Source organism: Ornithodoros turicata, chromosome 8 (genome assembly GCF_037126465.1).
Source record: "Ornithodoros turicata isolate Travis chromosome 8, ASM3712646v1, whole genome shotgun sequence".
Taxonomy (NCBI): Eukaryota; Metazoa; Arthropoda; class Arachnida; order Ixodida; family Argasidae; genus Ornithodoros; species Ornithodoros turicata.
The window spans coordinates 16148834-16174760 of record NC_088208.1 but is presented as its reverse complement, the minus strand read 5'-3'; the positions used below and the strand labels follow the sequence as shown (position 1 = coordinate 16174760).

At 48.4% G+C, this 25927-nt stretch overlaps 1 protein-coding gene across 1 annotated transcript in view; it reads right to left on the bottom strand.

Moving 5' to 3' along the window:
• LOC135366534 (natural resistance-associated macrophage protein 2-like) overlaps positions 1-25844 on the bottom strand; it is a 47037-nt gene extending 21193 nt beyond the window's left edge. Inside the window, exons 1-8 of the mRNA XM_064599265.1 lie at positions 25676-25844; positions 23684-23715; positions 20058-20179; positions 17400-17522; positions 13197-13423; positions 4259-4397; positions 2797-2952; positions 595-753 (exon numbers count right to left, since the gene is read on the bottom strand). Of these exons, the coding sequence (XP_064455335.1) occupies positions 595-753; positions 2797-2952; positions 4259-4397; positions 13197-13423; positions 17400-17522; positions 20058-20179; positions 23684-23696 (939 nt within the window). The 5' untranslated portion in view covers positions 23697-23715; positions 25676-25844. The remainder of the gene's footprint in view (positions 1-594; positions 754-2796; positions 2953-4258; positions 4398-13196; positions 13424-17399; positions 17523-20057; positions 20180-23683; positions 23716-25675) is intronic.
• Positions 25845-25927: the final 83 nt, after the last annotated feature.

The following is a 25927-nucleotide window of genomic DNA, read 5'->3' as shown; positions in this document are numbered from 1 at the left end:
GTCTATAGTTTCGAAATCGACTGAAATGGATGCGATCGTCCCTAAGAAAGGACAAGGGAAGGGGGAACTGTTGGGAATGACACGAGACAAGGTGACTAGACCACGACCTACTAGATTATAACGACCATGTCAGGCGCACCCCTTCTATGCGCCGCATTTTTGGAAGGTAGCGGTGGCGCTTCTGATCGTCCCAGTTATTGCCTTCCTCAACTTCTACAATACTTTGTACTCCAGCTTACCTTAGTATTTCTGTACAAGCGGTGGACGTTCCACAGATGGTTCATTCTGAGGTTGATTATCATCATCATTCTACGCGTTTTCATAGAGGCTATCGCTGTCGTCTGCTACGGTAGTCGTACACACGCTTCTGCGCGTTCAGAATTCAAATTTCCATCGTCCAATCGTGTTGTGCCGATCAGTAGCGCCCCTGGCGGATCGTGCGGACAGGCTCCTCATAGGGTTTTCTGATTGTGATATGGTCGTTATAATCTAGTAGGTCGTGGACTAGACTATGGTGGACCAGCAACTGAACGCGGGCGACAACGGAGCTTGGATGACACGTTATATCTGTCACAACTAACTGAATGTACTCACCGCATCTTCGTTGGTTTTGTCATACAGGCCTTGTGCAAAGACTCCGATAACGAATACGTTGATAAATACAGAGATAAAGATAGCGATGGCGGCTTCGATGAAGAAATATTTGTTGGCCTCCTTGACATCCTCCTTCTTGCTACGATCGACGTCACGTGACTGGAAGAATGAAAAATTATTAGTTTCCTTTATAATAGTGTTTCTTGTCTTATGCCTCTATTACGCGGACAGTCTTCGACGACCCTTGAAACCACCAGCCGCGCAAAACATGCGTAGCGCCAGGAAGCGTACACTCTTAAAAATGAACTTCACCACATAGCACGCTCCTAGCCAACCATCATCTCAAATGATATCGTTATCTGGCCTGATTTGTTGAAAACGGGGGGTGTACGCCTTTTTTGTGACAATTATGAACAGCATAAGTGTCACAAAAAAGGCGTACGCCCCCTGTTTTCAACAAATCAGGGCAGATAACGATATCATTTGAGATGATGGTTGGCTAGGAGCGTGCTATGTGGTGAAGTTCATTTTTAAGAGTGATAGGCGCGTAGTGCGTCGAGTTCTAAAAGGGCATTGAATCCAATGGTGCTTGACAGAGGCTGACCCGGTAGACCCTCGCTGGCTCTACGCGAGTTTCGAATGGCAGTTGGTGTCAACGGTCGTCGAAGACTTCTCGTGTAACAGGAGCAAAGGCCCCTCGAATCAAGAAATACGGTTACATTGTGCCACAGCATATCAACGTGTCTTTCCCTTGACGGATGTCTGTGGACTGTGCGATCGCGCGATTCTCAGTCTTTGAAATTCGTTTATGAAACGTACGAAGGATTGGGATGGGATGACTTGTGTGCGTCATTACAACGCAAAGTTCTGCCTGGTGGGTGGTAGTTAATAGTTGCATTTTACTTTACAGCCGCTTTACTGTTATTTCCTGTATAATGGGTTTGCATGACTGACTTTGTAATGTACGAATAGGTTATAATCACTCGTCCATTGCAACGCCTATTGTCGCTCTCATTATCCCAAAGTTCGTAGTCGACGCTACGAACTTTGATTTGCGTACAACCACTACCGGACAACACATGACATTTTCTTAAATTTTAACCCATACACCAACATCGCTTCGTCAAACAAACATCCGAGCTGTTTGGAACTTTGTTAGTCGTTATTAATTTTGTACTTGTTCGGATAAAGACGCCCGGAAACGCTGACGAAAGAAATAACCTTATGATTTGACATCTTACGTTGACAGCACCCGGTATTAAAACACACTAAGGTCGGTTCACACCAGTGGCGTACACTGTAAACGCTTTCACACCTTTAAAGGTGTAATAATGTGCATGGCGCACGCCTTTTTTGGTGTAATTTTGGTAACATCATAATGGAGTACGGTTTAGCACTAATTTTCTTTACGCGCATGCTGTCTGTCCTCCAAAAATTCAGTCATTCAGGTCTGAACATTGTTGAACAGTATTGTAGACACTTGCACGTGCTCGATTATCGCTAGCGATGCATATGTGCATTAGCACGTATCTACTATATCCAAGACATAATGAGAGCAAGATTTGAACTGACACCTCATCTTTTGTAATGCTTTTTGAATTTTGTAAAATATCAACCTGGAGGTACAATGTTAGGCAACCAGGTTTAATGTGCATGGCGCACACCTTTAAAGGTGTGAAGAAGTTTACAGTGTAGTCAACCGAGGTTCAAGTTCTCCGGAACTACCTTCAGTAGTGCATTTGGGAGAGGGAACACGAGGGTCAAACCCTCCTCCACATGTAAAATTCCCGAAATATCGTTCTGGTTCCTTCATACTGGCCCACACGAAAACTATCAAAAAATTACTACGTTTCGAAATATTATACCTTCAACATGGAAGTTATGTTTTATCCTTTAACAGTCGTAACGCATCCCTTGGCATCATCTTCGTAGAGCTTTATGTCATTAAACAGGAAAGTAGATCATGACATATTCGTGAGCCGAATGACAGTAAAACACAATGTCGTTTTTCGTGCCCGTAAAGCACGGTTCAACTCAGACTTAGTATGTCTTTCATTGTCTATCAGTGCGTTACTGTCGTTCCACTTTGCATTTTTGTATGAGGTGACTCAACAAACAAGAACAGGAGCCACACGAAAAGTTCAAATCATTCTCTAGCAGACTTTTTTGGAGTGAGCGTCTACAAAGACAAGTACCTCTCACCTTGACAAGAGCAGAATGCAAGAAGAGGTTATGGGGCATGATGGATGCACCAAAGATTGATACTGCCTGTAGCAAAGACCTCTGATCACATCCAGAGCAGTATGGATAGAAGAGTCCTTGTAGGACTTGCAGTTGGTCAGGCTGTACCTTAACATACTGAAAAAAAGAAAAAGAAAATGCTAAGTGGAATATGCATCAGGATTAATTTGCGTCAGTAGGCAGCTGGCACGCCCCCTCAACCACACACATTAATCTACCACATACAAATAGTTTGCGAACAGACTTCTCCCTGTCTGTAAACAAATGACGTCACAGTCTTGGACGGCGCCACCAATTTGGCACACTGTAAACTGAAAAACACCCTTATGGGTGTAAATCGCTTGTCCTATAATTGACTCCTCTTTTTACACCGTATGGTCTGGAACACCCTTTTTAGAGGGTGTATCCCGTGTAAAACGCCCTTTGAAAGGGTGCTTTTCCTTGAAAATGCCGTCTTTTGCACCCTTTATACACCTTTTTAGGAGGGTGTTTAACGATCTTACACCCTCCTAAAAGGGTGTTTAAAGGGTGCAAAAGAGGGCATTTTCAAAGAAAAGCGCCCTTTCCAGGGGTGATTTACACGGAATACACCCTCTAAAAAAGGTGTTCCAGACCATGTTCGGTGTAAAAAGAGGTGTCAGTTATAGGACAAGCCATTTACACCCATAAGGGTGTTTTCCAGTTTACAGTGTAGAGTTGAACTGCGCTCGAAGCTAGGGGCGAACAAGTTCGCGACCGAAAGCCACGGTCTTGAGGGGATTACGATGGCCTCTGAAAGGGACGCGACCGTCGGTCCAACTCTTCTCTCAATAGGAGGCAGCGAACAACTGCCCCATTTGTGGAACCGAGCCCACCCCTTCCGATTTGTTTCGGTTTCAGTCTGTCTACCAACGTCATGATGACGTTTCTCGAGTAGAGGTCTATTCCTTTATAGCTGCTGACATGCAAGAAAAGAGTGTTGTCAGTTCCTGGTGCTGTCTTCACATAACGTATATAGTTGCGAACACGGTAAGCAGTATTTGAAAACATGTACATGTAATCAGTAAACCTTTCGTCACATATTTATTTTTCAGAGTGTGTATCCAGGCTGGATAGCTAACATCTAAAATTGTTTGCTGCGCCCTTTTGCGTAATTGCTTTAGAAGAAAATGCTTTTTCAAGCATGAGCAACACAAAGAAGGCACGCTTCGTTAAGACTCCAGCCTTGAAAACATTGATTTTACCAAGTAGCATTTTACCGTAATCGCATTTGAGCAAGATTATGTTTTCCAGTTTTTCTTTTCATGCTGAAAAGGCTTGAGAATTTTGTCATCCACATATGTTCCCTTACGCACAGCCCTTTGCGCAAAGAAAATACGCATTTTTTGCTCAAGAAAAAAAAAACATTCAAAACACGAACAATCATGCACCTCGAGACACCCACCTCATAGCCAAAGGTGAGAGCCATGACTGTTATGAGAAAGCCAAAGAAGGCTTCAAGCTTTCGCAAACCATACTTGTCCAAGAAAAGGAAGGTGAAGGTGTCCGCTATTGTAATGATTACGCCAGCGTAAATAGGAACTCTGAAAAGAAATCACACCGACATTGTATACGATTCGTCACGACTGAAGCTCGGTGCTCTGATTTCTCGACCATTTCATATCACCATATTAAGAAAGCGGTGAAATACATCTCCACAATTTTCTGGCGCACGAAAAGAATGATTGCAGATGGCCTCTAGGGCGTGCAAGAGATCGTTGAATTATGAATTCTCGGTTTGTACACTTGTACAAACACTTTCGCACCTTCAAGGGGCTGTAGCATATCGTGAGCATTGACAATGAGGAAGATGGTGCATAGCGCGTGGTCTACAGTCATGTCTCGATTATCCGAGCATTGACGTTCACATGTAGATCTCTTGCGCCCGGTGGATACAGGGCACCTCTTCTTACCACGTATCGTCTACCATTTCTACCGTGTGCTCGCACACACCAAAAGGCAGTGACATCTGAAAGAAAGGGTGTCAAACAGTACAGAATGCCCCAGTGAGATGCGACCCTCTTCCGGAATAATGCGAACACATTACATGCCAGGAACAGAGGACGTTGACGCTTTTCCGTATAAACGAATCAGAATGACCTAGGTCCTGCAAGATTGGTCCCCGCGCCTGCTGCCCGGATACGAATAACGAATTCCGGATAACCGAGACAAAATCCAACGGTTGCAGGTTCGTTCCTGGTAATGTAGTCTGGATAACAAGCTTTCCGGATATCTGAAACCCGGATACGCGAGACATGACTTATGCGATCCCCTCGAGTAAACCAGTTGTTGTTGACACCCGAGCTGTTCACATCGTTCCTCTCGGGCTCCTACATATTTGGTGACCCGGAACAGCCGCCGATGTTCGGCACGAGCCGGCCTTGCACACGTCGGCTTCCCCCTTTCTGGACCTTCGACCCGAAGAGCTGTTTTCTTGCAAGCGGAAGCACAATCTCAGCTGGCAGGTATTACCGGTCAGGTGACGCAGTACCGACACATTGTCGCTGCTCTAACTCCCGACGCCGCCTTGGAGGTAGGCGACATTCCATTCAGCCCACAGTCCGACCGCCCATATAACCAGCTAAAACAACTACTCGCAGCCGAGGAGTTGGGCGATCGGCGGCCTTCTCAGCTACTGAGGGCCATGCAAGCTCTGATTGGTGACCGCGTGCAGCAACGTTCAACGATTCCCAGCTACAAGAACTCTTCATGCACCGCTTGCTGCCACAAGTACAGATGATCTTGACCACAGCTTCAAGCCTTTCCCTTTCCGTGCTCGCACAACACGCTAATAAAATCATGGAGGTCACAGGCCCTTCCGTCACAGCTGTTTCTGTCTCGTTTCAGCAGGCTTCCACCGGGCCTCCCCCTCCATCTTCGTGTCAGCAGCGAATCGAAGAACTTCAAGTCGAAGTGCGAAACCTCTCCAGTATGGTCTCTGCCCTGTCCCGCCGCGCTCCCCGACGAAGGCCCCGACGACCACGTTCCTCTAGCCGCTCACGAATGTCTGAAGCCTTGCGCATGGTCGGAAAATGCGGCCGTGCATCGCTGATGGCGACCTATGATGCTCCTCAGTTTACCGATAATCCCCTGTTCTATGTCCAAGACTGGCACTCTAGGATGCGTTTCCCCGTCTATACCGGAACTGACGTCAGCATTTTGCCAACCTCCCCTGCCGACCGTTTTGGAAAACCCCTGTTTCACCTATTGGAAGTAAATCACACTGGCAAACCAGTCTACCAACAGAAGTCACATTCGCTAAATCTGGGCCTCCGACGATCCTTTCGCTGGGCTTTTCTTGTGGCAGCCGTCAAGGACGCCATTCTTGGGGCAGACTCTTGCATCACTTTCGACTGACTGCGGACGTTTCACGCCGCCTCCTCCGCGACTTTACCACGTCTCTTGCCGCCGCAGCGATACATCCTCCTCCTCGCTAGCCGCGCTTTGGCTCGGCTCTAGCCCACCTAAAGCCTTCATTCATCGAGCTGCTTGATCCAGGTCCCCCAAGGTCGCCATTTTCCCAAGTATTTGTTCGTATCCCGATGCGTGCAATGCCGGAGGCCGCCCTTAGATACCCCATTGTTACCAGACGTTGGCTTGCGTGGATTTTAGCACGCTAAAGATCCAGTTGAAGCACAATCCAAGCCAGGCCAAGTCACCGAAGGAGAAATGGACGACTGCAGCGCCTGCGGCGCCTGGTACGACAGGTACGCTATGTGATGCACGCAGCCGTGCACTAGATCCTTCCGATCGCTCAACACGTTTAAAAACGGGACCAAAAAGTGCAACACGACAGAGAAAGTTGTTATACGCGTTTTATTTGGACATATAAAGACTAGATTCATTCGCAGAAACAACAAAAACATTTTGCCGCTAAACTTAGCGCGCTGAAGTGATCCGGAACGGCAACAGTGGGGTATCTAGTGGCGGCCTTCTTCGTTGCACGCTTTTCCGAGGTGAGTTTGGGGGACCTGGCTTGATCAATTCCCCTCCCTCACACGCTCTCCGGATTGAATGCGACCCCTGCAGCACGACGTGGTTCACTATACTCAAACCACGAGACCGCCTGTGCCCGCGAAGGCACGGCCGTTGAAGGCCTCCGGAGAAGCTATTCATAACCAAACAAGAATTCGAGCACATGCTCCCAATCAGTATCGCTCTCCCTTCTTCCAATAGTTGCTACTTCAGCGATCCACATGGTCCCACAAAAGACCGGCGACTGGAGACCACGTGGCGACTACCGCGCACTCGACCTAGCTACTGTGCCAGACCGATATTCTCTGCCCTGATTCCACGACATTGCCGCCAATCAGCACGGGAAGGCCAAGATAAACCTAATGAAGGTATATCATCAAATCCTAGTTGCATCAGAAGACATCTCTAAGACTGCAATCACCACCCTATTTGGTCTTTTTGAATTTCATCGTATGCCGTTTGGATTCCGATTCAAAGATTTATTGACACCGTCATACTTGACTACATATTGGTTGCCAGCTCGTCACTTGAAGAACATCTCTCGCACTTGCATCCCGTTTTCACCCGCCTGGCATACCACGGTATTGTCACGAACATAGAAATGCGAGTTCGCGTAGTCGTTGCTGGAATGCCTCGACTCCGTGGTCTCGAGTGACGGCATCGCGCCTCTTCCCGCCAAGGTCAAGTGATCGTCGAATTCCTGGACCTCCGATCTTTCCGACAGCTCAGACGTTTCATCGGGTTCGTCAATCTTTATATACGTTTTATTCTGCACTGCGCCCACATAATACGCCACAGTGGAGGAACTCCTCTGCTGCGCCAGCCACGGCGAGTGTACTCTGATGTGGACCGAACCAGCCCGGCAGGCTTTCCAGGATATCAAGACCAGTCTTTCTAACGCAGCGCTCCTTCATTACCCTAAGCACAAAGCCCAAACAGTTTTAACGGTCGACGCCTCAGGCGTTGCAGTCGGCGCTGTTTCCCAGCAGAAAATCGATGACAACTGCTGCCCCATGGCGTTTTTGTCCAAGGCCCTCAAACTAGCGGAGGTCAAGTACAGCACCTTCGGCAGCACTCCTGACAGCGTAACTGGCCGTAAGCCATCTCCGTTTCTTTCTCGAAGGCAGGAAGTTCACTCTCAAGACTGACCACAAGCCACTGACTTTTGCCTTTTGATCTGCTTGCACCCTCTACTTCACGCGGGAAACGCGCCATCTAGCTTTCCTCTCGGAGTTCTGCACCAACACCTTGCACGTGAAGGGCTCAGACAACACTCTGGCGGACGCACATAGCTGCATGGATGCCATTCACGGCATGACTTGTTCCTCCGAGGATATTGCTCAGGAGCAGCAAGCGGACGTCGAGCTCCAAAGCCTCCGGCAGTCTTCTTCCTCTCTATACTTCGAAGTCTTCGAAATTCCCGATTACTCATTCCATATCACCTGCGACACATCTACAGACCGACAACTGCCCTTCGTGCCCTTGTCATTGAGAAGAACTGTCTTCGCGTCGTTGCACCGCCCTCTCGCACCCAGGAATTCGTGCCTCACAGAAGTCCGTTGCCGAGCGTTTCGTATGGCCGAAAATGCACGCGGACATACGAGCCTGGCTTGTTTCCTGTCCCGTTTGCAGACTACCAAGGTCTCTCGCCACACCACAGCTCCCGTGGTGCGTTTCGCCCCTCCCGACGCACGTTTCGACGCGGTGCACTTGGACTTTGTCAAGGGTTTCGCTACCTACTGGCGGCGGCTGACTGCTTCACGAGATGAACTCCCCCCTCCCCCATGCCTGACGCCTTAGAGCGAACAGTCGCTTCCAACTTCTTCTTATCGTGGATCTCCTAGTTTGTTGTTCTATCCAAACTAGTTACTGACAGGGGCTGTCAGTTTGAAGAGCACCTTCTCGCCAACTTCGCGACGGTCCTGGGAACATCCCGCAGCCGCACAACCCTTGCAATGGCCTTGTAGAACAGTTACACGGGCAACTCAAGGCAGCCATCATGCCGCTGCTAATATATAAAAGGGAGTGCCATCATTCAGTTAAGGGGTTCACCAGCTGCGTCGTTCGTGGTATATGTGCCAACAAAATCGCCGATTTACCCTTTTGCTCTTCTCCCTTCTCAACCAGCTGTATAATGTGAAACGGCCTGTCTTTGGTCTCCTCAAACGACCTCTCGCGATGATTTGGCAAATCGTTTGAGGAAACTAACTGCAACGGCAAGGCCGGTTTTCGCCACTACGATCAACACAGGACTCTGCCACCATGAGAAGAAAAGGAAGAGTGCAAGCGTCACAACTAAAACCTTATTTTTAAGATGTGGAATGGGGAGTTTCATTGCCAGTGGGCGATACTCTACCCCATTGCTGGTGGTGGTGATAATGCAAGCATAAATTGCGGTCCCTCTCGTTTATAGAGTGTTTCATTTAACTCGAACCCCCCTAAACAAAATAATAACATAATTCGTAAACAACATTCATAAACAACATAATTCGTTCTTGTGATCTACAGGACTTGACTCCCCTCTTCGTATATGCTTCTCGAACCTCCCCCCCCCTTAAAAAAATAACGGCTCATTGCATCACAACGAAACCAACTGCATAGTATAACTAGTAGCCTAAATATGTTTAAGAGTAATTTGTACCGCAATTAATTAACTAATTAGTGGAAATTAATTTTATAACTGTCTAGTCGAGGATTACAACGAAGATGTCAACTGCGACGTTGTAGGCGCTTTCATGAGAAATCGAATCGAGTGGCTTGCAACACTCGAGCTGGTTTTTTCCCCCGAGTCTGCAGAAATGGATCCGAACTTCCGAAACTTGGACGAAGCATCCTTCCATCGCGTCAAAAGAGCGCTCCATCGCAGAGCCCTCTCATGTCCACTTGACGAACAAGGAGATACGCGATCCGTTCGACCTACGCTCTTATCTATCACCCTTGCATGGTGGCGTATCTGCTAGACTATCAGAAGCCACGCTGACCATGACAACGCGGCGCTTCGTCTTTTTATTGTTTGATTTCCTCCTCCTTTTCATTCTTTCGCCGTGAAGCAACTCAAAGTATGCGAAACTCTCACGAGTTTCATAATGACGTTAGAATAATTCGAATATCAGAGAAGTTTCCTGGCAAAAGTTACCCACGAAAGGTCGAAAGGAGCAAAAACAAAAGAATGCTTACAATGGTTGAGGTTAACCCAGATGCACGTGCACACAAAACACGGTACCTTAATCACAACGGCCTGGGCACCAAAATAGCGCGGGTATATGGAAGTAGTGGCTTGGATACAGGTGCTCCTTAATTAGTGCTCGAAGTATATGGCGGTCTTCGGGGATGTAATTTATTTACAATGAGCTGGTCACTGTATCTAGTTACCGGGAAATAATCACTTATTGTATCCAGTTATTTCCAGTGATTTCCCCAGAAATTCACTGCTGGGGGGTGGGGGTGCCGAGCTTTCAAGGGAGGGGGGTATGCTTGGTGTAGGTTCCACTTACTGAATTTTTCTTAAGCACGGAAAGGATCGTGGCACAATGGTGACATATCTGCACAGCTTTCCCGTGTTACTTCTACATATTGTTACGTTAGAACACAGTACAGTATAATGCATGTTTATTATGAACGGCATTTCAACATTAAGATGCATAATGAAATCGCAAATGGTTCTTGATGATCCGCACTGAGTTTGCGTGCCCGCACGCAATTTTGCTCGTATATGCGCGCAATATATGCATTGAACAGTCACTTTCAAATGATTTTGGACGAATGCATGGTGCGATCATCTGCATGACTGTGGTCCTACAGCCAAAGTTTGACAGTACAGGATGTAATTCGCTGCTCCGGACTTGCTACCAGAACGCGTTGGTGGCCGAGCTGGGTGGGGTCACCTGAGGAATTTCAGGGGGGGGGGGGGTCGCAAAAATGCAGGGAGGGCGTTTTGTGTAGGGAAGTCCCTGGTTATTTCCTTCCACAAAAGTAGATAATACGTGTATATAGATAATTCCTGACTTTAAGGCTTGAGGCAATTGCAACAGTAGTTGGTCTGCAGACTGATTTTGTCCACCTGAGGTATACATGCGCCGCAATGTCAGCACTCAAGGCACACCTTTTTTTTTAAGTTCCGTGTTAGAGCCCCGAAGTAACTGTGGCATGAGGGGCGTACATACGTGAACAGACGGACAGACAGGACGAAATTAAGGAAAGGATAATGGGATTAATATGCGTCCTGGGGCCCTATTGTCAAAGTAATCGACCTCGATTACCTTCTTCACGTAACGATCAATGACAGGCGAGACAGGCGGGAATAGGGCCCTCGGTCGAGTTCACGGGAACCGTGCCGACATTCGTCTGTCGGAAAACCCAGGGAAAACCTAAGACAGCAAAGCTGGTGTTAGGACAGACGGCACACCGACGCTCCACGCTGAAGGCCTAAGCATCTTTGACAGGGTTCGAGCCCGCAACCTTCGGATCAGTAGGCGGACATGCTACCAGCTGATACACCAAGGCTGATCCCATAAAGTACATTTGAATTATGCTCACACTCACACGGAAAGATACGACGATGAGATGGGGCTGATGCCGGCCAGCAGGCTGGGCGCTGCCCCATTGCCATTTAAGTGTAGGTAATCGGAGATTATATTGGAGATAAGAATTCTGGTAATCAAAGCACAGTGGAGAGGTCTGTCGATGGCAGGAAATCCCAAAGTTGACAGAGACTTTGGTGCATATGAACAGTACTGGATCATGGGCTCAGCACCTTGCCAGTTATACTCAGTTAAGTGTATCACTAGCTGATTTGTGAATCTTGTGGTGTGGCGCAATGATAACGATACACCAGTGACAACGAGGGATTTTGCTTTTGGAGCAGCAAACATCAATTCATTATCGTTTGAGCAACAGCTGCTGCTCAAGCGCTGTGTGGAATTAAAAATAAAGTTAACTTCTACATGTGACTGGCTTATCCAATCTGAACTCATAAGTGCTAATTGACAAGCTATAACTTCTCTATGCTTCGAGACAACTCGAGAGGCGCCGTGGTGAAGGGGCTGTATAGTCACAGCATGATTTCCTTGTTAAGCCACAGGCTTCTTTACTCCGACACATCATTAGGGACGGAGTCACAGATGCATATCTCCGCCTGCTGATAACCTCGTCCGCACAGTGAGAGCGGGGCGTACGAGAATGTGGCAGACGCGCGGAAGACGCAGAAGCAGATACACGTGTGGAGCATGTATACTTAAAGCACGAAAAGATATACTCGAAGTACGTCGTCACGGACGGGTGTCCTCACAACATGATCAATGTGCAAGCAACAGTTGGGAGCATGCGGGCACGCATTATGGTGACTCGGACCCGTCACCTGACCACCTAAGCCAATCACAGACGCTCTTAGATTTGTGGGGGGAGTTGACTTGTATAGTGAGGTATGCCTGGGGTTACGGATGTAAACAGGGAGAGGTCTACAGTGACGCGCACACTTGCCTCGAACAGCGAAGCGCGTGTCATCGGGCGCTGATGGACACCTGGAAACCAGATTGGGATGATCCACTATCCCGTTGAAGGGAGTGTTGGTACGGACAACGGATGCGTCAGATAAACGGTGCGGTTGCGGCGAACGCATGCGTTGTGCGTACCGACCCCTTCAAGAGAATAGTGGAACCATCCCAATCTCGTTTCCAGCTGTCTATCAGCGCCCGATGACACGCGCTCCGCTGTTCGAGGCAAGTATGCGCGCCACTGTATTAGACCTCTCCCTGTTTACAAGCAACTGACGTCAGACGGTACCCAAGCGCCGCAAACCTGTGGACTGGAACTACTATATCAAACAATACATGTCACAATAACAAAGCCACGTTTAGACATATTTTTTTATATTGTAACATCTTTATGTAACTCCTCACATATTCTTATTTGTATGACCATGTTCTGCTCTGTTCTATACCAGTATAGTCCTATCTTTTTGGAAGCGCTTTCTAAAGATGGCACGGTGCTCTTTCATCTTATGGAACTTGAAGGGCATGGGTTTCTCTCGGAGTGCGCGTGGTGTCCATATGGACTCCATAGAAAGCAACCGGGAACATTCGGACAAGATTGCGACATCGTCTTTCGAGACAGTGCAACCAGCTCCCGGGTGGAGCCTTCTTTCCCTTACCCTGCCCGTGGGCTGGGAACGCGAAAGAAGACACCAAAATGACTAAAAACGTCACCTCATTTGTGTGCACCCCCCTCACCTTCGTAAAGGAATAAGGCTTTCTTAAACGGCCACGTTCCCCGTCCGCGCTGTTTGGGTTTCGTTATGTCTACCGACGTCATGGTGACGTTTCTGCGGTAGAGAGGTCTATTCATGAACGAGAGTAGGAAACTGTGCTCACTTTCCGCTGGAAAGCAAGAAAATAGCGATGGATGTTCCGATGACTTCTTGCACATCGGATCCGATGACAGCAATCTCAATCAGAATCCAGAGGATAATCCTGGGGACGCGGGGATAAGCCATGCGGCACATCTCTCCCAGGTGGAGCCCGGTCACGACGCCTAAGCGAGCACTCAATCGTTGTATGAGAAGACCTAGGACGGTCGACCACAGCAGAACCCATAAGAGCTGAAAGAAAAAGAGCACTCAGTAAGCGGAGGAGTGAGAGGGCGGCGCGCAGAGGAGGTAAGGCGCGTCCAGCCAGACTCCCCGTAACTCTATGAGACGCCGGCACGACCACGGCGTTCCCTTTCTCAGCGACATGCCATCATTGGCCTTTTACCAAAATGACGTTTTCTCGTTTTTCTAGAGAGAGAATTCTCGCATACTCTCAACGTCCGACGTATGCCCTTGTCATGTATTCCGTCGAATAGTAGTGAAACTACACCAATATTCCGCGTGGTTTTGCTTTTGGTGACCGCTGCACCACGGACATCGGTCCACGAGGAATTAAGTGACACTAGAGTTTCGAAATCGCCTGGAACGGATGCGTCCATTCCTTTGGTGGGGGGGGGGGGGGGTAAAAGGGCTCGCCGTTGTCGGCCTCATAGAGCTTGCGACGGCACAACTGACGCCATCCCTTCACCCCCGCGACCATATATCCCTTTAATCTGGGTGCACCCCAACGAACACCAACCACGAGGTTAGACAAAGTTCAGTTCATGTGACAGCAAAAGCAAGACTATCCTCCTCTTAGGTGCCGCTGAAGTTCTGAACAGGATAGTACCCCATCACTGGGGATGTGCAGCGGGCCGTGGACAACGCCGAAGATGGCCACGCGCCTGGAGTACCGGCCTCAGTTCAACTGGCGCGGCCACGGAGATTGGCCACCATCATCGCCTCTCTGTGGCATACAATCATCGCCGGTCGGAACCCGTGTAGAGGAACAACACATCCTCTACATTCTCTCTCGACCCCGCCCTAACTTCCCGTGGATTTTCAAGGTCGCGGCAGTCAACCAGAGCATCTTGGGAGCCGATTTTCTTCATCATTTCGGGTTAGTTGTCGGCATCCGCACCAAGACTCTCGTCGACTCTACGCGACGAAGTTACGAACGTTCAGCCTCAGCTCAGCATCTCGCCCATTGCTTCCTGGCATTGCCATCACTTCACTTCAATCACCTTTTGCTTCGATACTCGCTGAATTCCCGTCTTTGACAAGGTCGCCTCATTGGACCCATCCAGTTCGCCACATCGTCCATCATATTCAGACAAGTGGACCGCCAGTTCATTTCAGGCCTCGTCGTCTTGCTCCCGAAAAGTTCAAAATAGCCAAAGCTAAATTTCAGCATATGCTCGACATCGGTATCGCCCGCCCCTCCCAAAGCAGTTGGGCTACTCCATTACATATGGTTCCCAAGAAAACTGGTGATTGGAGGCTCTACGGGGATTACAGAGCGCTGAATGTCATCACGAAGCATGATCGGTACCCTGTTCCAAACATTCAGGATTTCGCCATGAACTTAGCCGGTGCAAACTATTTCAGCGAAATCGACCTTGTCAAAGCTGATCATCAAATACCCGTAGCGCCGGAAGATTTCCACAAAACAGCTATCACGACGCCTTTTGGCACGAATTCCTCCGGATGCCGTTTGGATTGTGGAACGCCGCCGAAACGTTCAAGAGGTATATCGGTACTGTTTCGCGAGGACTTCTTTTCGCCTATATAGACGATAGTTTTGTCGATACCGAAACTGAAGAGCAGCATTTGGAGCACCTCAGACTACTTTTTGCACAGTTGCAGAAGCACGGTATAGTCATCAACGTGCAAAAATGCGAATTTTTGCAGGGGCTCTCTCGAATTCCATTGGCACCGCATCTCCGCCGCTGGATTATTCCCGCTTCCGATGAAAGTGCAGGCAGTCCAGGACAATCCTCGCCCTGATACCGTCAAGCAGCTGCGCCGCTTCCTTGGAATGGTCAACTTCTACAGGCGGTTCCTCCCTGCGTGCGCGGTGCGACTCCGCCCCCTCGAAGACCTACTCAAGACTGCCCCGTCCTCCGGTGCGGCGTCTCTGCAGTGGTCCGACTCCGTCCAAACTGCATTTGATGCAGTGATGAACGCTCTCGCGTCCGCAACAATGCTCAGCTACCCTCGTCATGACGCTCCAACATCCCTCGTAGTAGACGCCTCAAATAATGCTCTCGGAGCAGCCTTGCAAGGGGAAGTCCACGGCGCGCATATGGCCCTCGCCTTTTCCTCCCACAAATAGACTCGCGCCGAGACCAAGTACAGCGCCTTCGGGAAGGAACTCTTGGCGGCGTACTGCGTTGTTCGCAATTTTCTGGGAGGTCGAAACTTCATTATATGGTCTGACCACAAGCCTGCTTCCGCTTTCACTTCAGCCAGCCCGAATTACAGTCCAAGGGAGATCCGTCATTTAGCTTTCCTTTCGGAGTTTTCCACTGACATCCGTCACCTGAAAGGAGTCAACACCGCCGTAGCTGATGCCATAAGTCGCGTGCACGTGGTAACTCGTCCTCCAGTCTTCACCCTCATCTGTAACAGGTCGTGGACAACGACGAATATGGCCGTGCGCCTGGAGCACCGGCCTCAGTTCCACCGGCGCGGCCACGGAGATAGGCCACTGTCATCATCTCTTCGTGGCATACCATCATCGCCGGTCGGGGCCCGTGTATAGAGGAACAACACCACCCCTACATTTGGTGACCCGAACGAAGAACACGATGTTCGGCGCAATTCAACCCTTCACCGTCCCAAATTGATCACTCCATCGAAGAACTGCCAAGGTAATCCATCCCTGGAAGCCACTGCCATTACTCTACTCATCACGGCCACATCACGACCGCTCCTATCCCGCTTCCATCTACTGACCACTGATCATCCCATCCGCCCACAGACCATCGCTTCACGGCTTCCAGGGACCGGCCTGTGCTATCCACGGCCTCCGGCACATTCACGACCCACAGCTTCATTGTCCCGCATGTCGTCGCTTATCCGCTGCCGGCCGCGACACCAGAGCAACGTGCTCGCCTACCGGCTTCGGCAGTCGCGGCAGCCGACGCACCGGCACGTTTTCAACCGGCGTCTCGGCAGCCAACACGGCTAACGCAGTCTCGCTATTCCTGGGATAGACTCAACGAGCTCTCGCTCCCGTGCCGGTTGCGGCACCCCGGACCACGACTCCGCAACACGACTTTGACGGCCAACGACTTCATCGATCATCTCCGGCAAGCCTCATCTCTGCAGCTTCCTCCCCGCTCATCGCCCGTTTCACGCAAAATGTGATGTGCCGGGCCCTGGACATGTCCAGCAGTGCGCGTAATCCATGGTCGCTCTTGCTCTCTCACTCAGGTGTAGACGTGGTTCTTCTTTGTCGCGGCTCCGCGTCTGAGGGGGTAGCACTGTAGAGGGCCGTGTACAACGACGAAGATGGCCACGCTCTGGAGCACCGGCCTCAGTTCCACCGGCGCGGCCACGGAAATAGGCCACCGTCATCTCCTTTCCCTTGCATACCATCATCGCCGGTCGGGACCCGTATAGAGGAACGACACCACCTCTATATGTAAACAATAACAACAACAAACAAACAAACAAACAAACAAATAAATCGTGACTATGGCCTGGGGTTATTCACCACTGGAGAGCAGTACACTACCCTATTACACGCGCAACATTAGATGTAAGAGACGAAAATGCAGTTAAAGTTACGTGCAAGCACAATAATTGAGCTCTCCTCCACTGGCTGCGCTGCGCAGCGTCACAAAAAGGAAGGGCATGTAGAGGTACGTGTGTCCCACGCCAAGTGCCATCGACTCCCAACGTAAGGCTTTGCCGCTTCCGGGTACATAGGCATGTCAACAGTTACACGATGCTCAGACGGAAGAATGGAACTTCACCGCATAGCACGCTCTGCCGCAACCATTGTTACGAATGATAGGGTTATCGCATTCCAGGATTCAAGGAGAGAGGGGGAGCGCACGCCTTTTTGTGTCAAGTGTCACAAAAGGCGTACACCCCTCTATCCGAATCAGAGAAGCGGTAAACCTATCATTCACGGCAATCCTCGGCGCAGAGTGTTCTATAGAAGTGCAGTTTTTAGAGTGTCACCACTACTACACTACTACATGTAAAGAGAACCTACCTTGTAATCAGCAACAGAGCCAGCCTGAAGGTCGGATTCTATGTTTCCAGGATCTATAAACGCTATACTCATCAGGAAGCCGGGACCAGAGAAGGCCCATAGCTTGCGGAAGCTGAAGACTGCCTGAAATTTGATTGAGATCACATATAAGCATACACGCATACACACACGAGATATTCGCAAGTACTACTGCTCAGAGCGAACTCTGAATCAAGTACAAGCAATTGAGAAAGGTAATTCTATACTCTACGCCCGCGCTTCCCTTTCTTTTAAGATAACGATCTATTTGCTTAGAGATGCCATCACAAGTAACCTACACTTTTAGAGCAGAACTTCACCATTGGCTAAGACTGGCACCACCAGTGATGGCCACTAACTACTTCTACAGTAGTTTAACTATAACTACTAACTACTTTGTGATCGAGTAGTTTAACTAGTAGTTCAACTACTTTTCAGGGGAGTAGTTAAAACTACTTTTTTAACTACTGCAATGTAGTTTAACTACATCTATAACTACTTAGCGTTGCCCACCAACACCAATCCCTTGTAGTGTTCTTGGACGCCTAAATATGAACCACAAGCAATAATAAACTTTGGCTCAAGCCATTGCTACGATCGTCAAATACATAGCTTGCGGCGGGATTCTCTCTGTGCCTACGCGATAAACGAAGTTGCAGAGTTATTTCACAGCAAATGAGGCTTCGCTAGACAAGCATTAAAAGTGAAGATTTAGTACACATGCACGACACAATTGCTCTGCACCTCCGTCCTCATCAATCAAGTATCTCAAGGTAAAAGTCGGAAGCACAATCGTGCCGTAAAGCTTGCGGCAAAATCAGAAGTAGTTGGCGCCTTCAGTAACCTAACTACTGTAGTTAACTACTTAAAATAGTAGTTTAACTAGTAGTTGCCACTACATTTCTGCAAGTAGTTGATAACTACTTTTTAACTACAATCAGGTAGTTTAACTAGCAGTTTAACTACATGTAGTTAACTACTGGCCATCACTGGGCACCACACCTATACCCAACAGCCATTTCGAATCACATCGTTCTTCCCTCCTCCTCCCCGATTTGTTCAAAATAGGAGACGTGCAACTTCTTGCGACATTTGTGCAGTTGTTTTAACCCTTCCAAGAGCACGTACGTCCTGCGCTTTTACGCAAACGGGAGCGATAACAGTAGTATAGCGTTGTGCAACGGTTGGCCCCGTGCGTGTTAAGCCCGACACGCATGGCCCGTTTTCGTTCGCGATTCGCTGGCATTGGCGTCCGCGCGGCGGAATTTCGGGGCGCGCACAAATTTTCGTCAAAGGTCCGGCATCAAGCGTCAGCCCCATACGATGAGTTTTCGACGAAAAGCCGGTCACCGCCAATAGTTTTCTGCTGAGCCTACGCAAACAATGGCAACGTCAAATATTTTCCGGCGACACCGGTGGACAGAAATAACGGGCTAAAGGCGGAAGAGGCTACTCGACGGCAGCCAATAGGACTGCAAACGGAAATGACGTCAGAAGGGCGCTCCAGGTGTGGACGCGGAGGACATTTCTGAGGCTAAAGATGCCGTCTTCGGGGATAAAGCGAGCCCGATTTTAAGCACTTGTCAGTTAATTTAAGGTTAATAGTTAACACAGACTGACGAACTGCCCACTAGGGCACCACCGTAGTGGAAATTTGTGCATGCGGTTTTTCGTCACCGAGTTGTCGTGCCGGTGAGAAAGTCTGCCGGTTTCCTGTCCAGAAATCGTCGTATGCGACTGGGCCAGCAAGGCGGGCTCGTCACGACGACGCCGGGAGTGAGAAGCGGCTCTCCCCAATGAGAGCTGGTTAAGGAATCACGTGATTGCTGCAGCTTCCGTCTGGTCTGGTAGTTCGCTGGGCGCGCTAGGGAATGTTGTATGTCTTCGTGCTTTGCAAGTTGTTTTTCCTATACTCGTAGCGTCGGCATTAGTTTACGTATAATGAGAACAGCTCACTTCAGATGTTGAAAAGTTCCCGCACAGTGTGGAGCCACAGAATACCAAACCGGGCAGAGGCTCGCCGCGATGGATGCAACTTAGTTGCGTTTGCGTTGCGTTTCGAACGAGCGCATCAGTGCAGTTTGGTGAGACAATCATAGTCAACCCAAAAATAAATAACACGTGGCCGATCAACTACAGGTTCGTTTGAAACGTGTATTTATTACTGTGACTATCATATTTCTAGACAAACGCAAGAACGCACACTGACGTACGCTGACGTTCATGCATTCAGGGAACGCTGAGAACGTGCCTACGATAGCGTTTTAGCTTTTAGCGTTTAGCTGCATGCAGGGGTCCTGGGGGACTTACAACAAGGGGACTACGATTTCACTCTCGTTTCCTTAACTCAAATGCAACACCAAAAGTTCGATATATGGCGGTGCCTGCACCACTGGCGAGTTGTGCGGTGAAGCTCTCTCTCTGTCGTGATGAGCTACAACATTGCAGAGCAAATGGAAGGCATCATGCATTTCCACGAAGGTGTTACAACACGTGTCGCCTTGAATGACAGTTACCATGGCGGACGCTAATACAAGAATATTGTTTCTTACATATGCGGTTTCAAACACAGTCTCTAAATGACGTACTAGTCAACAGCTGTCTGGAGATGGTAAACGTGCGAAGGCGTGCAAGACTCACATTGCCGGTATCAGGCACTGCTATTTTTTCTTCAAAATAGACTTGGTCCGACTTCTTGAACCCTTCCCTGACTGTGGTGCCGTCCCTGTTGGGGTCATGGCTGGACGACGATAGTATTGAATCTGTTCAGAAGAATTCAAGTTGATAAATGATCATTTGATGAGAACCAGGTGATAAACATATGCATCTAATGGCAGACTTTTCGACTTGTGAGTTGGAACTGTGAAATGCTTAGGTTAGGTTAAACTGCAGTAAGAAATATATGAAGATGGTCGCTCCCGCAACCCAAGGGGCAGGATACTTCAAATCACTTATTGATACAATCGATCCACGAAGCAGTGCTCAGCTTTGCGCAAACACAGAAAGCACAGGACCCATTGGTTGCATCATTCGTAATCTATGCGAGAAGGAAACCGCAATTAAGATTTTCTCTCTACCTCTTTTTTAAGAAGGTGAACGATGCGGGGCGAGACTTCACTGGTCCCCTCAAACGATTTGTCCAATCATCGTGACGGGTCGTTTGGGGAGAGGAATGAGCGAAGGAAACCAGGATTTATGCTTTCTCTCTTCCCTCTATTTCTTAAGAAGTTCGACACAATGCGGAGCGGAATCTCACTGGCCTCCACAAACGATTTGTTAATCATCGCGGCGGGTCGTTTAGGAAGACGGATGAATGAAGGAAAGCGCAATTTATGGTTTCTCTCTCCATATCCTTCTTAAGACGGGATCTCATTGGCCTCCCCAAACGATTTGTCAAATCATCGCGGAGGGTCGTTTGGAGAGACGAATCCGAGGCCTGTCCGTATTAAGAATGTACAGCTAACTATTGCCTTCCTTCTGTGGCTACGTAGACGTGTAACCTTTTCCTGTACAATGGATGAACACTGGCGGACAAAACAGGTGGAAAACAGGCCTTGTCAAGCGCAGCACTGCAGGTTTTAGAGCAAAAGCTGTATCACGGTAGGGTCCTGGAGCGAACTGAAAACCTGAACCGAAAGGGGGAAAAGACGTGATTTTTTAGGGCGAACCGGCAATGAAGAAAAACCGAAACAAAAATTTATGATCTGGAAAGAAACCGAAATATTTTTTTTTGTTCAAATGGAAATTGTACTATTTGGACCTCACTACAACAATGTGCCAGAGCACAAGACGGGCTCCTTGTTTTCATGTAAGTCAGGCCACGCGACGCCCACAGCAAATAGAGAGTTCAGGGCACGGAGCGCCGCTGCAGCATGCGAACGAACAAAACAGCCCAAAACGCATTGACTGAGCGATGACAGCATGACCCAACAAACGCGAAGGGTTATGCAATGAGACGAAGCTGAGAAGATCCGTAAGTTGGAGAACGCGAAGCCCATCAGGCCCACAGAAGAAGGCAAGGGGTGGAACGAGTACGCGAGCACGAACTAAGCCGTGGTCAACAGACGTAAACGTCCCCAGATGTGTGTAACTGAAACAAATGCGCCTCCGCCTGAGTTTGCCCCGGCCAACACGGGGTTTGTGGTGAAGTTTTTGAATAACGAGTTTGGACAGTTTTTCTGACGTTTGCGAAATGCTGAGAAGGGAGCAGCATAAAGCAGCACCAGCAACCTGCGCCGTGTGCTCTGGCGAACTACCTCCACACCCTTAGAAATGAACTTCACCACATAGCACGCTCCTAGCCAACCATCACTCCGAATGACAACGTTCTCGCCTCTGATTTGTTGAAAACGGGAGGAGGAGTCTATTTTGTGTTCATTATGCACGGCACAAAATAGGCTCCTCCTCCCGTTTTCAACAAATCTGGGGCGAGAACGTTGTCATTCGAGGTGATGGTTGGCTAGGAGAGTGCTATGTGCTGAAGTTCGTTTTTAAGAGTGCAGGACAGACGTGCTGACATGATATTTTAAATCATTCAGTGCTTTCACACGTCAAAAGCGTTTCGAAACAGCCCGTCCCACCAGTGGGACCTATGTTTATATTATTTTCTTTCTACTTCTATTTTACTCTACGTTTACGAGCGGCTATGGTTCCCGGAATGCTCTATGCCGGAATGGCTCCCGCACGCGCGCAACACCACAAAACGTTGCGCGTGGACGATACAGCTAAAGATAGCACTTCTTCGCTCTAAAGCACATTTTTGTTCATTGCTTGCACTACCAACCTTCGCTGACGACGCTCTCCGGACCTCTTAACCATCTGCACTCTCCCTCTCAAAATTGCTTGGTCCCAGGCCGAATACTGCCCGCCAACGCCTTGCCCTCCAAGCTCTTTTTTTTTTACATTTTTGGACACCATATGACCTCAAACCTGATTGTGGGAGTGGCTCATTATTTCATTCCCCACATCCATCGTCAGCAATGCACTCTTAGAAGTTAACTTCATCACATAGCACGCTCCTAGTCAACCATAATCTCAAATGATACCGTTATCTGCCTTGATTGGTTGAAAGCGGGGGGTGCAGGCATTTTTGTCACAATTACGAACAGCGCAAGTGTCACACACACAAAAAAAAGGCGTACGCTTCCGATTTTCAACAAATATAATGAGATCAAAGATAACAAAGGTAACCATATCATTCAAGATGATGGTTGGTTAGGAGTGTGCTATGCGGTGGAGTTCATTCCTACACTCTTAAAAATGAACTTCACCACATAGCACGCTCCTAGCCAACCATCATCTCGAGTGACATCGTTCTCTCCGCTGATTTGCTGGAAACGGGAGGCGTACGCCATTTTTGTGACAATTATGAACTGCATAAGTGTCACAAAATAGGCTCCTCCTCGCGTTTTCAACAAATCAGGGGTGAGAACGCTGTCATTCGGGATGAAGGTTGGCTAGGAGCGTGCTATGTGGTGAAACTCATTTTTAAGAGTGTAGGGTAGAGTATCGCTCCTGGCAATGTAACACCCCATTCATCATATTAAAAATGAAGTTGTTGGTGCTTCGCACATGGGCGCGAGAATGCGATAATTTTTGCCCTGCCCCCTCGCACCGTGTAGCACACATGGAAAAATAAATAATACTGACGGGTTGCTCTTCTTGAGAAGAAGATTCAGGCGTACGTTGTAGCTTCCTTCTACCATACACTCTTAAATATGAGTTTCACCACATAGCACGCTCCTAGCCAACCATCATCCCGAGTGACAACGTTCTCGCTCTTCATTTTGTTGAAAACGAGAGGCGGAGCCTTTTTTGTGACACTTATGCTGTTTATAACTGTCACAAAAAAGGCGTACGCCTCCCGTTTTCAACAAATCAGGGCAGACAACGATACCATTCGAGATGATGGTTGGCTAGGAGCGTGCTATGTGGTGAAGTTCATTTTTAAGAGTGTAGATCACGAACGACGCAACCGATTAAAATCCTTCCTTTTGTACTGCTGTCAAAGTAAGGGCATTATCCGTTTCCCGCGGGGAAATTTTGCTACATGAGTGCCCCTTCAATGTATTTAGACTAATAAAGCATAAAGTTGAACGTCACGGCCTCCGTCCGAGCCGCTGGGAGACGTTACATCGACTAAAAGGAAATGAAATATTATAAACGTTTCAATCTGTATTCTCAGCATCCGTCACTTCCTGGAGGCCAACTATTTAACTCTTTCACCCTCAAAAGAGACATCGACAGAAAACGAGATATATCCTCACCTGGGTTAGTCATTCTTCCACCGTGGAAACCACTGCAAAAGAAAAGAAAGACAAAGAAAATCATTTTGCTGCGAGCCAACTAGCGAGAGCGAAGGACACCAAGTCGGCCACGAGACGTTGGTCTATACGTTGTACGTTGTGAAGGCACACTGTATATGCAGCCGGGGCCCGCTGTTAAACGAACTTTGAAGAGATTACTCAGTGGTGTCTTCAGTAGCTTCGACAGTGCTTCCTGCACGCGCTGCTGTCGTGGAAACCGCTGCCAGAGCTACTGAGGACACTAGTGAGGGGTCTTCTGAACATTTCTGTCAGTGGGCCCTGTCAACGTCACCTATATACAGAAGATCTGCTCATTGTCTCTTCTCCTTCTTTCGGTACGTGGTCATGTAAAGTCAGAATTCGTCTGCTATCACTCTAAAAACTGAACTTCACCGCATAGCACGCTGTGCGCCAACCATGGCCACGAATGATAGGGTTATCGCTTCTGATTCGAGGAGAGAGAGGGAGGCGTACGCCTTTTTGTGTCAATTATCATATATCCAAAGTGACAGAAAAAGGCGTACGCCTCCCTCTCTCCTCGAATCAGAAGTGATAACCCTATCATTCGTGGCAATGGTTGGCGCACAGCGTGCTATGCGGTGAAGTTCAGTTTTTATCAGAAGTTCAGTCATCCGATTACCTGATTTGCTGAAAACGGGAGGCGTACGCCATTTCTGTAACAATTATGCACTGCATAAGTGTCACAAAAAAAAAAGGCATACGCCTCCCGTTTTCAACAAATCAAGGCAGATAACGTTGTCATTCGGGATGATGGTTGACTAGGAGCGTGTTATGTGGTGAGGTTCTGTTCTGAGGGTGTAGGAAATGAACGACATTTTCGCTCTTCTTTTTTTTTTCTTTTTGTCGTGTTAGCGCCGCGAAGCAACTGTGGCTATGAGCGGCGTACAGACGTTGACAGATGAAGACAGGACAGCAGGAAGGAGTGGGGGGCAGGTGAGTTAGTATCCATCCTGGGCCAACTTCAGGGGGAACTGTGACTGTGGAACTGGTTTCCTGTGGAACTGTGGACTGGAACTGTGCTTCCGACATTCGCCTGGAAAGTCTTCGGAAAGCCCTAGGAAAACCTCAGACAGCACAGCCGGTAAACAGGATTCGAACCCGTGTCACCTCCCAGTCTCGGCGTGGAAAGCGATCATCCTAACCACTATGCCACGGGATCTCGTGACATTTTCGCTGCTAGAACAATGGTTGATTACCTCTCTCCATGTGCGTGGCCACTTTAAGTCAGCTATATGGAGCATATTGCTCCCGTCTACTCGATGACGTCAGCAAAGAAGAAACTACATGATTTTTCGTCTGTTATACTACGTTAATAGAGAAGATATAAAAGCGCCGTCCACGAATGAGGTACACAGGATAGCATTCAAACGGGTGGAATATCTACACGCTTAAAAATGAATTTCACCGCATAGCACGCTCCTAGCCAACCATGATTGCGAATATGACATCGTTCTCGGTCATGATTTGTAGAAAACGGGAGGGTACACCTTTTTCTTTTTTTGCGTCAATTACGTACCGAATAATGATACAAAAAAAAAAGAAGAAGAAGAAGAAAGAAGGGAAATGCGTACGACTCCCTTTTTCCACAAATTTAAGAGTGTAGTTATAATGATAAGCTCAGCGTGAACAATCTGCACTTCATCTGACAGATTCGGGCGGGCTCCGTACGAAATATTGTCATTAAAATCAGACGCACCTAGCCGTTCGAATTTTATTCTGATATACACGTTTGAAGCAGATTATAAAACAACAGTGTACGGACACGATGTAGTGCAACGCGTGTCAAGCTCGAGCACTTCACACAATCTGGCAACAAAACAATTGCACCGAGAATGCTCTGATACGGCCTTCCGATAAAAAAAAAATGTGTAGATATAAACTGTAAAAAATGCCCTCTGGAGTCACGTAAAAGTACAAGCTGTGATAACTTACCCACAAATTATGTAGCCTCGACAGGAATAAATGTCGAGCTAGGGTGACACTACACGATATAGACCTGTCACCGACACAGTCGAGTAAGGTATTGCATGGAAGCAGCAATGTGTCATGCGTGAAAGCCTCCGTGAAGCACTGTGATATCCCGTTCGAAAACCCTCGTGACACTGGATAACGGTGCTCACGGTGCGATAAGTGTGCTCACTCCGCTATTATTCGAATATCCCTCACTCTTAGGATCAATCATTT